The sequence below is a fragment of the Fukomys damarensis genome, unplaced genomic scaffold (assembly GCF_012274545.1).
Source record: "Fukomys damarensis isolate Sample0158 unplaced genomic scaffold, DMR_v1.0_HiC HiC_scaffold_36, whole genome shotgun sequence".
Lineage (NCBI taxonomy): Eukaryota > Metazoa > Chordata > Mammalia > Rodentia > Bathyergidae > Fukomys > Fukomys damarensis.
Window position 1 is genome coordinate 43,855,112 of NW_022900948.1, and position 15,530 is coordinate 43,870,641.

Here is a 15,530-nt window from a genome sequence, read left to right on the forward strand (position 1 = left end):
GCCCCGCCTGTCGCCAGCTCCCCTGCACTCGCGCTTCCCGCCCGATCCAGACAGAAAGGTTGCGAGCGCGTTGCCTTGACTACAGCCCGGCCCTCTCGCGCCGGCGCACTGAGACCCGACGCCTGCTACCGCGCTGTGGAGCGGAAGACAGGCGAGGTGAAGTCGGCAGCACCATTTTTTAACTGGTCAAAGGGGGGGGGGGTTTGTTTTTTGTCTTTTCGCCCCCATGGCCGGCACGGGGGGAAAATAGTCCTTTCAGCAGTACAACAAAAGTGACTGATCTGGAGTACTGTATTCCCAGAGAGGACACGTATAGAGTCTTTTCGCCCCCATGGCCGGCACGGGGGGAAAATAGTCCTTTCAGCAGTACAACAAAAGTGACTGATCTGGAGTACTGTATTCCCAGAGAGGACACGTATAGAGTAGGTGAGCCTATTTCGGGGCTGGCAGAGGACGATAGAAATGCGGAAGTGAGGCCAAGGTGCCAGGTTCAAAGATGGCGCTGAGTGGCCGGGAGCAAAGGTGAGAAGTGGGAGGCTGCAGCCCGGCGGCGCGGAAAGCTGGGCGAAGAGCGCAGAGAGACCCAACGGCAGTGTGCACCGCCCCGCGATAGAGTGGGCTGCCACCGAGAATCCAAGGATCCGCCCTCTGACCCTCAGTTTCTGTTTGAATAGAATGATGAGCTCATTTGTAGATCCCAAGTGAGGAATGAGATCCCAAAAGTGCTTATCTTTTTTTGGGGGGGGTGCGTACCAGAGATCGAACTCGGGACCTTGCGCCTGTGAGGAAGGCGGCGGCACCATTGAGCTAAATCCCCCACCCAATGCTTCTTAAGTAGACATTAAAACCTGCACATAGCGCACGCCTGCAACCCTAACACTCTGGAGGCTGAGGCAGGAGCATTACCCAGAGTTCGAGACCAGCCTGGGCTATATAGTGAGTTCAAGGCCAGCCCGTACTGCAAAGCAAGACCCTGTCTCAATAAAACAAAAACAAAAAGAATAAAGGAGTGGGGCATTCTGGTGAATGAATGCCTGTGATCCCAGCAATGGGGAAGATGAGGCAGGAGTATCACCATGAGTTCAAGGCGAGCCTGGGCTACCTAGTGAGCTGAAGGCCAGCCTGAGCTACTTAGGGAGACCCTGTCCCGACAAACAAACACATAAAATCAAAAAGTGCTGAACTGGGCTTGGTGATTCACCCATGTAATGCCAGCATTCTGAGAGACTAAGGCAAAAGGATCTCAAATTTGAGCCCAAGCAGGACAATTTCATAAAATCCTGTCTCGAAGTAAAAATAAAAAGGTAAAGGCCGGGGGTTTAGCTCAGTGGTGCCACCCGCCGCCTTCTATGCAAGCACAAAGTCCTGAGTTCAACCCACCCCCCCCAAAAGCCTCCCCTTGCCACAAATGTAAAAGGTCTGGGAACACAACTCAGTGTGAAGGCCCTGGGTTCAATCCCTGCCCACTAAAAAAGAAACACGATGCAATAGAAATGTCTTCTTACATGGAAAAACTAGATAAAATACTCCTTCTGAGGTCTTCTTGACCCTGGAAGAATTTGCAAACATCATCAAGGATTCCAAAAGTCACCCTCAAAAAAGAAGCCCAAAATCGGGGATGGTGGTGCCTGTCTGTAACCCCAGTGCTTGGGAGGCTGAGGCAGCAAGATCACCATGAGTTCAAGGCCAGCCGGAGAAACATAGTGAGACCCTGTCCCCAAAACAAAAACAACAACAAAAAAAAAAAAGAAGAAGAAGCTAAAAGCTGTGGGAGTGATCTGAAGTCTGTACTCTGTAACAGGCTTAGAGTCATCAAAAGAATAAAATGGATGTTTCAACATCAGGAGTACAGGAATGGGGGGGTCGAGGCAAGACAGTGCAACAGCCCACAGGGTTTCTCTCCAGCTACTGTTTCCTAGCCAGAGAATGCACTAGGCAGATCCTTCCTTTGTGTGGCCAAGGGAAAGCCTTACAGAGAGACAAGGGTGCTTTCTTCAATGCTGCGCAGAGGGCCGGGAATTTAGCTCAGTGGTTCCGGCACCTGCCTCGCAAGCACAAGGACCTGAGTTCGAAAAAACAAAAAAACAATGCTGTGCAGAGCTGGAAAAGATAAGGTCAAATTGGGGACCTAACTCACACCTGAAATCCTTGCTGTTTGGGAGGCTGAAGGAGGAGAATCACAAGTTCAAGGCCAGACTGGGCAAGGCTTAGAGAGAACTTGTCTCAAAATTTTAAAATTCCCAGCACTCAGGAAGCTGAATTCGCAGGAAGACAGGTGCTGCAAAATGGAGGCCAGCCTGGGCTACACAGTGAGACCCTGTCTTAAAAAACTAAGGGATTTGGGATTTGGTAGTGCCGCCACCTGCCTCACAAGTGCCAGGTCCTCAGTTCCATCCCCATTACAAAAAAAAAAAAAAGAATTAGAAATGGCAAAAATGCAGAGATTCCACCTCACCCCAGGAAGAATGGCTGCTATGAAGAAATCAACCAATAACAAATTCTGTTGGTGCTGTGGGGAAAAAGGAACCCTTCTCTGCTGCTTGTGGGAGTGCAGACTGGTGCAACCCCTGTGGAAATCAGGGTGGAGATTCCTCAAAAAATAAAACTAGAGGTTCTATTTGACCCAGCTATTCCCCTTCTTGGTATAATCCCTAAAGAATTAAAATCAGCAGGGCGTGGTGGCGCACACCTGTAATCCCAGCACTCGGGAGGCTGAGGCAGGAGGATCACTGTGAGTTCGAGACCAGCCTGGGCTACACAGTGAGTTCCAGGTCAGTCTCAGTACATAGTGAGACCCTGTCTCAAAAAAACAAACAAACAAAAAGAATTAAAATCATAGGGGCTGGGGATTTGGCTCAGGGGTTCTGCCCCCCTGCCTTGCAAGCATAAGGACCCGAGTTCAATTCCCGGTACCTAAAAAAAAAAAGAATTAAAAGCATCATACCACAGCGATATGCACACCCATGTTTATAGCAGCACAGTTTGTAAAAGCTAAATCCTGGAAACAGCCCAAATGCCCATCAACTGACATTTGGTGGATAAAGATGCAGAGTTTTTATACAATGGAGTACTACTCTGCCATAAAGAAGGATGAGCTTCAGATATTTAGAGCTAAATGGATGGACCATGAGACCATACTCTTTTCTTTGTGTGTGTGCTGGGGATCAAACTTGGGCCCTTGTGTTGCAAGGCAGGCAGTGGAGCCAAATCCCCAGAGACCATAATTTTAGGCGAAGTAAATCAGGCACACATACTTCTTTTTTATTTATTTATTCGTTTATTTATTTATCTTTGGTACCAGGGATCAAACTTGGGCCCTTGCACTTGTGAGGCAGGTGGTGGAACCGCTGAGCTAAATCCCTGGTCCGGGCACACATATTTCAATACCGCACTGTTTCTCTGATGTGAGAAACTGAAGGAGGAAATCAGGACTAAAATGTATAATAGAAACCGGGAAATGGGAAAAAATGTTCAAATGGGAAAGGGGACAAAAGAGGAGGCAGGGGGAAAGGAAGGGACACGGGGAAAAGGGGGAAATAGAAGGAAAAACGGAAGCAAAGCTTTTGTATACAGGAAGGGGAGGAGTGTAAGGGGGAATGGAATAAAATAAAATTTATTCAAAAATATAAAAATAAAAACTGTTTTGGAATTGCCTAAAAATTGTTTTTCGTTTTTTGCAGTACTGGGGAGCGAACTCAGGACCTTGCGCTTGCGAGGAGACGAGCGTGGTGCCACTGACCTAAACCCTACCCATTTTATTGCTTTTTGAGAGCCTTGCTATGTAGTCTAGGCTGGCCTTGAACTCCTGATCCTCCTGCCTCAGCCTTCCATGTGCTGGGATTACAGGCGTACGCCACAATACAGGGCCTGTCTAAATTTTAATAAAGCATCACCTCGGCTCTACAATAAAATTCAAAATAAGTCTAGAGATGTAACTGTGGGGTAAAGGACTTGCCACGATCCTTGAACTCAATCTGCAGTACCTCGATAAAACGAGAAACACTCAAAACCAAAAAAAGGAAGCTCTGTTTGTCTCCCAAACAGCTAGCGCTCAGGGAACGGTAACCGAGGCGCCTCCAGCCACCAAGCCTCGCGGGACTAAAGCATCCTATGTGCCGGAAACTCCTGGGTCCCAGAACATCTAGGCTGCTAGAGTTGCCGGAGCTGCCCCCGAGCAGGTGGGGCGCTGGGAGGTCTGTTCGCCGCAACCCCAGACTTCTGCAGCCTCTTCCGGCTGGAGGGGCCAATTCCGCGGTTGCCTAGCAACATCGTGGGACTCCTGGAAGCCCAACTTTTCCAACCTGGAGAGGAAAAGAAAGGTGGGTTCCTGAACGTCCAAGCTGAAGTCGTCCCGGCCGGGTGGGTGCTATACTAAGTGACTGATGTTGGGCACCGGAGCTCAGACAGATGTAATTTGTGAAACTAGGAATTTCATGTGACCCAGCTATGTCCCTGCTGGGCATCTTCCTGACTTACAGGCGTCAGGTTACAGTGATCCGTGCACACTTACGTTTCAAGCTGCACGATGTTGAACAGCTAAGTCTTGGAAGCAGCCTGTGTGTCCATCAGCAGAGGAGTGGATAAAGAAAAGGTGGTGTTGGTGCTACTCTGCTCTAAAGAAGGATAAACGAGTCATTTGTAGGGAAATGGATGCAACTGAAGAGCATAATGAAATAAGTTTAAATACTGCATGGTTTGTCTTACAGAAGAAGCTGAAAAAACCGGGCAGCGTGGTACCCACCTGTAATCCCAGCTTCTGAGACCAGCTTGGGCTGCATAGTGAGTCCCTGTTGCAAAAGCAAAAACAAAAAACAAAACAAATCCCACCAAACAAACGAACAAAAAAAGAAACTCAAGGGCCAGGGATTTAGCTCAGTGGTTCGGCCACCTGCCTCGCAAGCACAAGGTCCTGAGTTTGATCCCTGGAACAAAAAAACAAAAGAAACCTCAAAAAGAAATCTCAACAGCTATATATATATAGATAGATAGATAGAGAGGGGGGGGGAGAGAAATATAAAGAATAGATAAATAGGAAGTAAAGAAATCTTTTTTTTTTCCTCTTTTTTTTTTTATTTGTTGTCTTTTTGAGACACAGGTCTTGCCATGTAGTTCTGACCAGCCTTGAACTCTTGGTAATCTTCCTGCCTCAGCCTCCTGAGTGGTTGATAGCTTTTCCAAAACGTATGGGAGAACAAGAGTTGGAGGGAAGAGGTAGGCAAGGGAGATAAAAGGAATAAAAAAAAAAAAAAAAGAATTCAAGGAGGAAAAAAGATGAAAATAGAATTTTTTACAATACAAAGGGGACCAAGAGTTGGGAGGGGGTAGGAAAGGGAAAGGGGATGAAAAAAGAATTAAAATGTGTTAGGCACGTGCTCCCCCCAGGTAATATAACTCTTAGTACTCCAAACATGGACTAATCAACAAAAATTTATTTATTTTTTGTTTTTTTTTTTGTTTTTTGGGTTTTTTTTTTGAGACAGGGTTTCACTATGTAGTTGAGATTGACCTGGAACTCACTGTGTAGCCCAGGCTGGTCTCCAACTCACAGCGATCCTCCTGCCTCAGCCTCCTGAGTACTGGGATTATAGGCGTGGACCACCATGCCCCAGCTAATCAACGAAAATTTAAATGTGGTTTTGTTTGTTTTGCTGCTGTTTTTGATTTGCTGAGGATCAACCCCTGGCCTCCCACAAACCAGCCAAGCACTGCATTTGTGAGATATATCCACAGCCCTTTTAGAAAATATCTATTTTGAGGCAGGCTCACCCTAAAGTGTCCAGGCTGGGCTTGAATGTGCAATCTTCTTGTCTCAGCCTCCCACACGGCTGGGATTACAGGCAAGTGCCACTACGCCCAGCTCAGCCTATTTGTTTCTAATGTAAAAGTTTCAAAATTCACAATATACAACAGGGTAAATTTTCTAGCCAGCCCCAACAGCCCATGCTATAATCCCAGCATTTAACAATATATATTCCCAGCATTTAGGAGGCTGAGGCAGGAGAATGGCAAATTTGAGCCAACATTAGCTATTTAGTGATTTAGCAAGATCCTACCTTAAAAACAAACAAACCAAAAAAGAGTTGTAAATAGAGGTAGCTCAGTGCAAAGGCCCTGGGTGCAATCCTCAGTAGTGCAAAATAAATAAAATAAAATAATTAAAAATAAGCCCGTAAACTCAGCATTCTGGGAGGATGAGGCAGACAGATTCCAAATTTGAGTCCAGATCTGGCAATTTAGTGATTTGGCAAGACCCTTTCCCAAATTTTTAAAAAGTTAAAACAACTGAGGCCAGGTGCAATGGCACCCCCTGGAGACCCAGGCGGAAGGTACCCACACGTTAAGGCCATCCAGGGCTACATAGTGAGACCCTGACTCAAAAGGGGGTAGGGGTGGGGATGTAATTCAGTGCAAAGGCCCTGGGTTCACTCCCCAGTACCAAAAGAGAGGGTAAAATTTCTCCCTTCTACATCATTCCTTGCCCCTCTCACTGCGCATGCCCTGCCCCAGGGCTGGTCACATGATTGCATTTTGGGAGTCCTTCCAGGGCTGGGTTAAAGGCAAACCCAGCATCACCTGTACTCCCAGCACTTGGGAGGCTGAGGCAGGAGGACAGACATGAATTCGAGGCCAGCCTAGGCTACATAGTGAGTTCAAGTCCAGCCTGGGCTACATAGTGAGACTGTCTCTAAATCAGTCAATGAAAAGAAAAGGCAAACTCATGGTCAGGCGTGGTGGCACACACCTGTGATCCCAGCATTTGGGAGGCTGAGACAGAAAGATCTCCACAGAGTTCGAGGCCAGCCTAGGGTACAGAGTGAGTTCAAGTTCAGTCAGAACTACATAGCAAGACTTTGTCTTAAAAAACAAAACAAAACAAAGAATAAATCTACTACCATGTTATCTTTTCCTCTCTTTGGCACAAATGGCAACATATTACCATGAGGATTTATTTATTTTTTTCATTTAATCATAGCTCTAGTTCTCTCTCTTTTTTTTTTTTTGGTACCAGGGAAGGAACTCAGCACCTTGCACTTGTGAGGCAGGTGGTGGCACCACTGAGCTAAATCCCCAGCCTGTAATTTACATTTTTGTTTTGTTTTTTGGGGGGACAGGTCTCACGATGCAGTTCAGGCTGGCCTTGAACTCACTATGTGGCCCAGGCTGGCCTCAAATTCATGGTTATCCTCCTGCCTCAGCCTCCTGAGTGCTGGGATGACAGGTGTGGACCACTGTGCCTTGCCTGCCGTCTAGTCATTTACTTATTCACAATGCTGGGGAATGAACTCGGGCCCTTTGCAACAAGCTACAGCCCCAGCCCCATTTTTTTTAGACAGGGTCTCACTGTTGCCCACACTGGGCTGGAATTTGTGGTCCTCGCAGCTGGGAGATGGGCAGGTGCTATTCTGTTCTTCCAGGCCGAGTGGTCCACAGCCTCTGCTGCTCCGCGCCTGGAGGAGTGGCAGGGATTTCCAGTCTCCACTGAGTTCCAGGAATTCCCAGGTCAGAGGCCAAGCAGCACAGCTGTGCAGGAATCTGCAGACTCAGCTCCAGAAGGGAATTTCTGAGGCACAGATGTGCACTTCCTCACCCTCAGCGGAACGGTCTGATGGATGCACTCCTGAAGGCTGAGGCAGGAGGATTGCAAGTTGGAGCCCAGCCTAGACAATTTATCGACTTAGTGAGGACTTGTCTTAAATAAAAGTTTAAGAAGGGCTACAGTTGTGGCTCAGGGTCAAAGCCCAGCTTCGATCTCCAGAACCCCATCCCCCCACAACACACAGAATGGAGGGAACACAGCAGGGCAGTGTCTGCCAACCTTTCTTGCACCAGAGCTCAACTTTTCATCAGCATCAAAGACACTGACTTCTAGCTGGGCGTGGTGGCGCACGCCTGTAACCTCAGCACTCGGGAAGCTGAGGCAGGAGGATCACTGTGAGTTGAAGACCAGCCTAGGCTACACAGTGAGTTCCAGGTCAGTCTCAACTACATAGTGAGGGCTGGGGATTTAGCTCAGCGGTTCAGTGGCCTGCCTTGCAAGTGCAAGGACCCGAGTTCAATCCCCGGTACCAAAAAAAAACTAAAACAAAACAAATCAACTACATAGTGAGACATTGTCTCAAAAATAAATAAATAAATAAATTAATTAATTAATTTAAAAAAGACACCGACTTTTACTCGGTGTGGTGCCAGCACACACCTGTAATCCCATCACTCAGGATGCTGAGGCAGGAGGATAGCTGGGAGTTGGAGACCAGCCTGGGCTACAGAGTAAGTTCCACGGCAGTTTCAACTACATAGTGAGACCCTGTCTCAAAAAATTAAAAAATAAAATAAAATAAAGACACTGACTTTTGCCAAAGGTTAATTTTGTTAAAGGCATTATGAACAAGGAAATAAGAAAGGAAAATCCCTGTAGTATTTCTGAGGCAATAAACTCTGGCTGTTAGGCTGAAAGTGGCTGTCAGCATCTTCTGGTCAGTAAACAAGATTCATTTAAAAGTGTGTCAAGCTGGGCATGGTTGTGCTCACCTGTAACACCAAGGACTGAGGAGGCTAAGGCAGGAGGGTCCCATGAGTTCCAGACCAGCATGAGCTTCATAGTGAATCCAAGGCCAGCCAGAACTACACAGGAAGACCCTGTCTCAAAAATCCAAACCAGGCCGGGGATTTAGCTCAGTGGTTCCGGTGCCTGCCTCGCAAATACAAGGACTTGAGTTCGATCCCCGGTACCAAACAAACAAATAAACAAACAAAAAAACCACTTGGCAGGCTGAGGCAGGGAGATCACAGCAAATTCAAGGTTAGCCTGGGCTACATAGCGAGATCTTGTCTCTAAAAAGAAAAAACGTGGGCTGGGAATTTAGCTCAATGGTTCTGCTGCCTGCTTCACAAACGCAAGGTCCAGAGTTTGATCCCCATACCAAGAAAAGAAAAAAAGTTTAATTAGTTGTCAACCTTTTTTTTCTGTAGTAGTAGGTATTGAACTCAAAGCCTTTCCACTGAGCTACATCCTTAGTCCTTTTTAAACTTTTTAACTTTGAGACAGAGTCTTGATAAGTTGCTAAATTCCCTAGACTGGGCTCAAATCCTCCTGTCTCAGCCTCCCAAAGTGCTGGGATCCCAGGTGTGTGCCACCATGCTTGGCCCATTACCAACTTTCAAAAATCCAGGGATTTCACACGAAAATCTGAATCTCAGCTGGGTATGGTGGCCCCATGCCTACTGTCTCAGCTACTAAGGAGGCTGGGTTGCTTGATCCCGGAGTTCGAGGTCAGACTGGTCAATACAAATGAGACTTCCCCATCTCAAAATAAAAATTCTATCTTGATTATTTTGATCTCATTTCCCCTTCTACTTGCCTGAGCCTTATCTCTTTGTGTTTTTTTGTTTTGTTTTTTGTTTTTGGTACCGGGGATTGAACTCTGGTCCTTGCACTTATAAGGCAGGCAGAGGAACAACTGAGCTAAATTCCCAGCCCTGTACTTTTGTTTTCTGAGATAGGGTCTCGCTGTGTAATTCAGACTGGCCTGGAACTCATAGTGATCCTCCTGCCTCAGCCTCCCAAGTGCTGGGATTACAGGTGTGCTATGTGCACACTTCACACAAATGAAATCAACCTTTACTATTTTGTGTCTCATGCCTTCCAGTGACGTTACATTTGTGGCCCTCATTCATAGATCTGTATAAGCCATAGTTCATTTCATTTTTTGTTTTTGTTTTTTCTTTCCTTTTTTTTTTTTTTTTTTTTTTTTTTTTTTTTTTCCTTTTTTTTTTTTTTTTTTTTTTTTTGAGACAGGGTCTCACTATGTAGTTGAGACTGACCTGGAATTTATTATGTAGCCCAGGCTGGTCTTGAACTCACAGCGATCCTCCTGCCTCAGCCTCCTGAGTGCTGGGATTACAGGTGTGTGCCACCACACCTAGCTAAATCTTTTTTTTTTTTTTTTTTTTTGGTACTAGGGATCAAACTCGGGTCCTTGTGCTTTTGAGGCAGTGACTGGAACCACTGAGCTAAATCCCTGGCCATTGTTCATTTATTTTGGTTGCTTTATAACATTTCTTTGTACACAATGCATTCATTCTATTGCCAACAGACATTTGTGTTGTTTCTGAATCGGGCCATTTCTTATCTTGAGCCACTGAGCTAAAACCCTGGCCCTCAAAATTAAAAATTAAAAAACATGAAAAACAGGGCCAGGGATTTAGCTCAGTGGTTCTACTGCTCGCCTCGCCAGCTCAAGGACCCAAGTTCGATCCCAGGTACCAAAAAAAAATAAAGAAAGAAAGAAAAAGAAAAACAGCTCCATGCGCTCAAATGTCCTGGTTCAATCCCCAGTGAAGCCAGAAACAAACCAAGAAAAGCTTCCAGGGTTGCTCCTGCGGCAGGAGCCTGTACATCCCTGAGCCGCCCAGGCCTGGGAACTGAACTGGGGACTCACAAGCGCTGAGCCACAACCCCGCGCTGAACAACACCCAGCCTTTTACTCAATGTCACTGCCTGATAGGCTGTGGGGATCACCGGGCTTGGGACGCCCAGACCATGCGCATCTAGAGCTGATGCTCAGTGGCTGAACGGGTGTGAGGCTCTGGGGTTCAGTCCTCCGCAGGGTCCCCCAAAAGTTCTTTAAACTCACAATATCTATCTTTTTGTTTTGTTTGAGTGTCTCACTAGTATTCCGGCCGGCCTCCAACTGGCAGTGATCCTCCCGCCTCAGCCTCCCAAGTGCTATGAGGCGTGTGCTCACCACACCAGTTACTTCGACCGCTTTGTGTAACAGGTCGAGAATGAGTGGAGATTGGGATGAGGTCGGCGTGGTGAGGACGGCTGGAGAAGGTTCCGGCTGAGGGGAGGTAAGGGCACAGCTACTCCGGAGACCAAAGGAACAACGACAGAAAACACAAAAACGAAACAGTGAGCTCTCGTGGGGCGGGATAGGCCAGGGAGGTCAAAGGGACAGGAACTGAGGACAGGACGCGGGTTCAAACGCTCAGAGAGGCTCCCGCGTCGCCAAGGTGCGCCCTCCCACGGGGCCCGGGCGCAGGGTGTGTCCCGCCTCTGTGGTGCAAATGTGCAAATGGCCCCTCCAGGCAGGGCGGCTGCCGAGCCGATTTAAACCCCCGGCACCTGGGCCGGCCTCTGTTCCGGAGCCGCTTCCCGTGGCCGGAGAGGACCCTGGGCTGGGGCTGGGGCTGGGACTTCCCTCGTGTCATGGCCCCCAAGCGCCAGTCTCCGCTCACTGCTCCGACCAAGAAGCCCCGACAGTCTCCGGCCCCCAAGTCCGAGGCAGCGTCCGCCTCGCCCGCCCTGCCCAAGGGAGGTGAGTACTTGCTCTACATGTTCCTGGGGCTGTAAGGATTCGAAAGGATCGACTTTGTGATTTCTTTTTCCTCCGATCTGTCTGGAGACGTGACCCAAACGCCCGAGTGGTTTGGACGCTGCGCTGTGCTGGGTGGACTGGGACGGTGGGAAGAATGACCTAGAAAGTCGGGGTCACCCCAGCTCCCTCGTTTCTTTTGTTTTGCTTTTTGAGACAGGGTCTCACTATGTAGCCCAGACTGGTCTCGAACTCAAGGCGCTCCTCCTGGCTCAGCCTCCCCAGCGCTGGGATTACGGGCGTGCGCCACCACGGCCATCTTTGGGGCTCTCAGTCTTGGCCAGTAGTACCACCGTGCAGTCTGAGGCCTCCCCGTCACCCCTCTACGCCCTGCCGGCTTCCCGAGCCTCTGGAGGGTCTGGGTCTCCCACCCGCCCACCTCCCCGTTTCTTGGTGCCGCTGCCGCGGGCCCACGACTCCGGCCTGAACCACAACCACCTCCTCCTCTCTGCTCCAGGCCTCTTCCTCCAGCCTGAGCAGGGCCGGTCACGTGACCGACTGCAGGCTTCAATTCTCCCGGCCTCCCCGTCGGCGTCCAGGTAGACGGAGACTTCCGGCTCTGTCCACCCTCTCCCCGCGCGCCTCGGCGGGCTCCGGCTCCGACAGCTCCAGGATCTCCCCTTCCTCCACCAGGGGGCTCCCTCCTGCTAGGGGCGGAGAGTGGGGGAGATGTCTTTCAGTGCTAGGTATTGAATCAGGGCCTTCACTTTGAGCTACATTCCCAGCTCTTTTTAGTCTTCCCCCGCCCTCCGGTACTAGGGATCGAACTCAGGACCTTGCGCTTGTAAGGCAGGCACGGGTTCCATTGAGTTAAATCCCCACCCACCCCTTTTTTGAGGGAGTCTATGTAACCCAGGTTGGCCACAAATTCTCAGTGATCCTACTGCCTCAGCCTCTTGAATGCTGGGATTACAGGCGTAAAGCACCATGCCCATCCCTTTTTAGTCTATTGTTTGATTTTATTTTTATTTTTTGTCCAACTGGGAATTGAACCCAGAGACTTCACACTGAGCTACATCCTTAGCACTCTTTATTTATTTATTTATTTTTTTGAGACAGGGTCTCACTATGTAGTTGAGACTGACCTGGAACTCACTGTGTAGCCCAGGCTGGTCTCTCACAGCAATCCTCCTGCCTCACTCAGCCTCCTGAGTGCTGGGATTACAGGCATGCACCACCACGCCCAGGCCAGCACTCTTAATTTTTAATTTTAGACAAGGTCTCTATCTAAGTTGCCCAACCTGGCCTCAAACTTATGATCCTACTACCTCAGCTTTCAGAGAAGTAGAAAGTGTACCTCACTACATCTGGGTGTAAAGTCTTTGTTTTTTCAGACAGGGTCTCACTATGTTGTTCAGGCTGGCCCAGCATGGTTTCAAACTCATGGTGATCTTCCTGCCTCAGCCTCCTGAGTGCTAAGATTTTAGGCATGCTCTAGCATGCTGAGCTTGCAAAAGGCACTTTTGCAGACCTTGTCTTGTCTTCTGAGATTCCGCCCCTTCACAGAGGAGCCCCCTCCTCCCTGGCAGCAGAGTTGCCCTGTCCTGGCCCTTGATGGCACTTTCCTGTCTGGCCCTGCTCCCTGTGACACCAGGTGGTTCAGTTTGGATGGAGACACCTACCTGGCTGTCCTGGCAGGTCCCCTGACGGTGAGGATTCGGCTTGACCTCCTCAGGTTGGACTGGGCTAGGTACAACTCAGGGCAGCCAGCAACCAAGGAAGGAGCACCGGCTAGGAGTCCTCCCTGGGATTCTGATCCTTTGCTTTTCCACATGGGAAGCAGAGGTGCCTCCTGTGCACTGGTGGCTGCCAGGGCACCACCAGGATGTGGGACCCACGTGCTCCTTTTTCCTCTCGTAAAATGGGTCAGTGGTTCTTATTTCTCACACTCGCTGAGGTTTGACCCCCAAGTAAAAGCACTAGGACAGCGACGGGCAGATTCTGAGTCCTTTGGATTAGTCAGTGAATTCCTTTTCACCAGAGCCACGGAAAGCACCCTCCTGACTCCATCTGATTGGCTTCCTGGGAGAAATAACCAGAGCAGAAGGGACACAGGGTGCAGCCACAAGCTCTTGGAGTTCCTCACTGAGTTCTCCATCATTAGGATGGCAGCAGAGGGTGGGTCCCATTTTACAGATCACAAAAAGGCTCACAGAGGCGTGGGGGCAGCATTCAAGGCTGCCAGAGCTCGGATGGTCTAGCCTGCATCTCAGAACCTGGTTTGCTGGATGTGGGGTTTTCTCTTCAAGGAAGACAGGAAGTGGGAGAGGGACTGAGTTAGAAGCCCAGGAGAGGAGCTGCTGGGCGGGACTGGGGTGGAGCCCCTCCCCTGTTAACTGAAACTCCTGCCCTTCTGCTTTCTTTTTCTCTTCCACTTCCAGTGCATTGCTGGGAAGGAAGTGCTGTGTGGGGAGGGTCAGGAAGAGGAGCTGGGGGGGGTCATGAGCCGCCCCCAACCCCAAGTATCCGGGTCCTGGCTCCCTGTGAATGCTCGGGAAGCAGGTGGACCAAGCTTCTGGTACCACGCTGTGAGCTGGGCTTTGTGGATGGACAGAGCAGCAGTGATTTTTAGACTCTCAGCCCAGTAGTGGCCTATGAAGTGATCTGGTGGGCAGTTACTTACATATTTTTTTTTTTTTTAAGAAAATTAAGAGTCACAGCTCCCTTAGGTGATTGTTTTATGTGTGTACCGGGTCGCATGTCAAATGTATGCTGTATATGTTTGGGGTTTTTATTGTTTTTTGAGACAAGTTCTCACTACATACTTGAGATTGACCTGGAACTCACCGTGTAGTCCAGGCTAGTCTTGAACTCAGAGCGATCCTCCTGCCTCAGCCTCTCAGAGTGCTGGGATTACAGGCATGCACCACCACACCTGGCTATGTATGCCATATATATATTTCTGTTCTGGTTTTTTGAGACAAGGTCCTGCTATGTAGCCTAGGCTGTCCTTGAACTAACAGCCATCCTCCCGCCTCAGCCTCTTGAGTGCTGCCTGGGTTACAGGCATGCATCACCAAGCCCTGCTAAACATATAGCTTACTGTTTTGAGTCACGTTTTTATAAAAATAAAAAAAAGGGGGGGCAGTGTGGCTCAGCGGTAGAGAGCTTGCTGAGCATGCCAGGAGCACCTGGGTTCAATCCCTAGCACTGCAAAGTAAATAATACATATAAAAATTGAAGTTGGGTGTGGTGGCTCTTGGGAGGCTGAGGCAGGAGGATCGCTAGGTTGAGGCCAGCCTGGGCTATGTAGTGAGTTCAAGGTCAGCCTGAACTATACAGTGAGACCCTATCTCAAAAACAAATACATACTTTTGGGCAACCACTTTGTAAATCTGCTTAACTCCTTTAGAATCTTGGTTCAGCTACTTGTTGAAAAGTTGTTTGGGGGTAGAAGTGAGATGAGAAACATCAAAGCTCACCTGCTATTTTACGAGGATTAAGTGAGGCATTGTGTGCGGTTATCACAGCCTGTAGCCCCTGCAGCCCGGTGTGTGATCGATCAGTAGTGTGGCAGGGCAGAGGCTGTGCAGAGCTGGTCGTGGAATTGGCCACTCAGGTGGGTGACGTCACAACTAGCCCGGCGAAAGTGTTTCCATCAATGAAAGTCACAAATGCTACACGTCAGGTTTATTTTCGCTTTTTTCCCCCAGAGCTGACTGTCAAACATTTACCGATGGTGCTAATAATTCTCTAAAAGAGCCTGTCCAGTTGGCACAGATAAGAACGGGGTTGCACGCAACTGAGAATCAGGATGAGAGGGCAGGATTAGATGAATTTCTGGGCTTGGAGAGCTCTAAGAAGACCTCTGTTCTCTAACCATGAACTGTGGACCACTGAACACGTATGGATCACCGACGGAGCTCTGCCTTGAGCAGTGAAGGCGCTGCTCCAGCTTTCAGCGCCCGTAGGAAAACCTGAGCACCGGCAGGCTAATAATCCAGCCCCAAGTTCTGGTTACAAACGCCCCGGGGGAGATGGAGGCCTCTGGTCGGAGCGCGGGGCCCTGGAGGAGAGGGGCCTGGCGGGTCTCCATTTCCTGGAAAGCATAATCTGAGCAGATGCCCTGGCCCTACCCGGCGGTTCCGGGCTCGGCCTCCGAAACTGTCCTCGTGGTCGCCAATTCCCCGGGCTCCGAAGCTAACGCCACGTGCG

At 49.1% G+C, this 15,530-nt stretch overlaps 1 protein-coding gene across 3 annotated transcripts in view; it reads left to right on the top strand.

Moving 5' to 3' along the window:
- Window positions 1–11,038: 11,038 nt before the first annotated feature.
- Set (SET nuclear proto-oncogene) overlaps window positions 11,039–15,530 on the top strand; it is an 11,413-nt gene continuing 6,921 nt past the window's right edge. The window contains exon 1 of one of the 3 annotated variants that reach the window (XM_010627324.3): window positions 11,039–11,318. In XM_010627324.3, coding sequence (XP_010625626.1) covers window positions 11,210–11,318 — 109 coding nt within the window. In that variant the 5' untranslated portion in view covers window positions 11,039–11,209. The remainder of the gene's footprint in view (window positions 11,319–15,530) is intronic. The other 2 variants (XM_010627325.2, XM_019207906.2) reach the window with 2 other exon arrangements.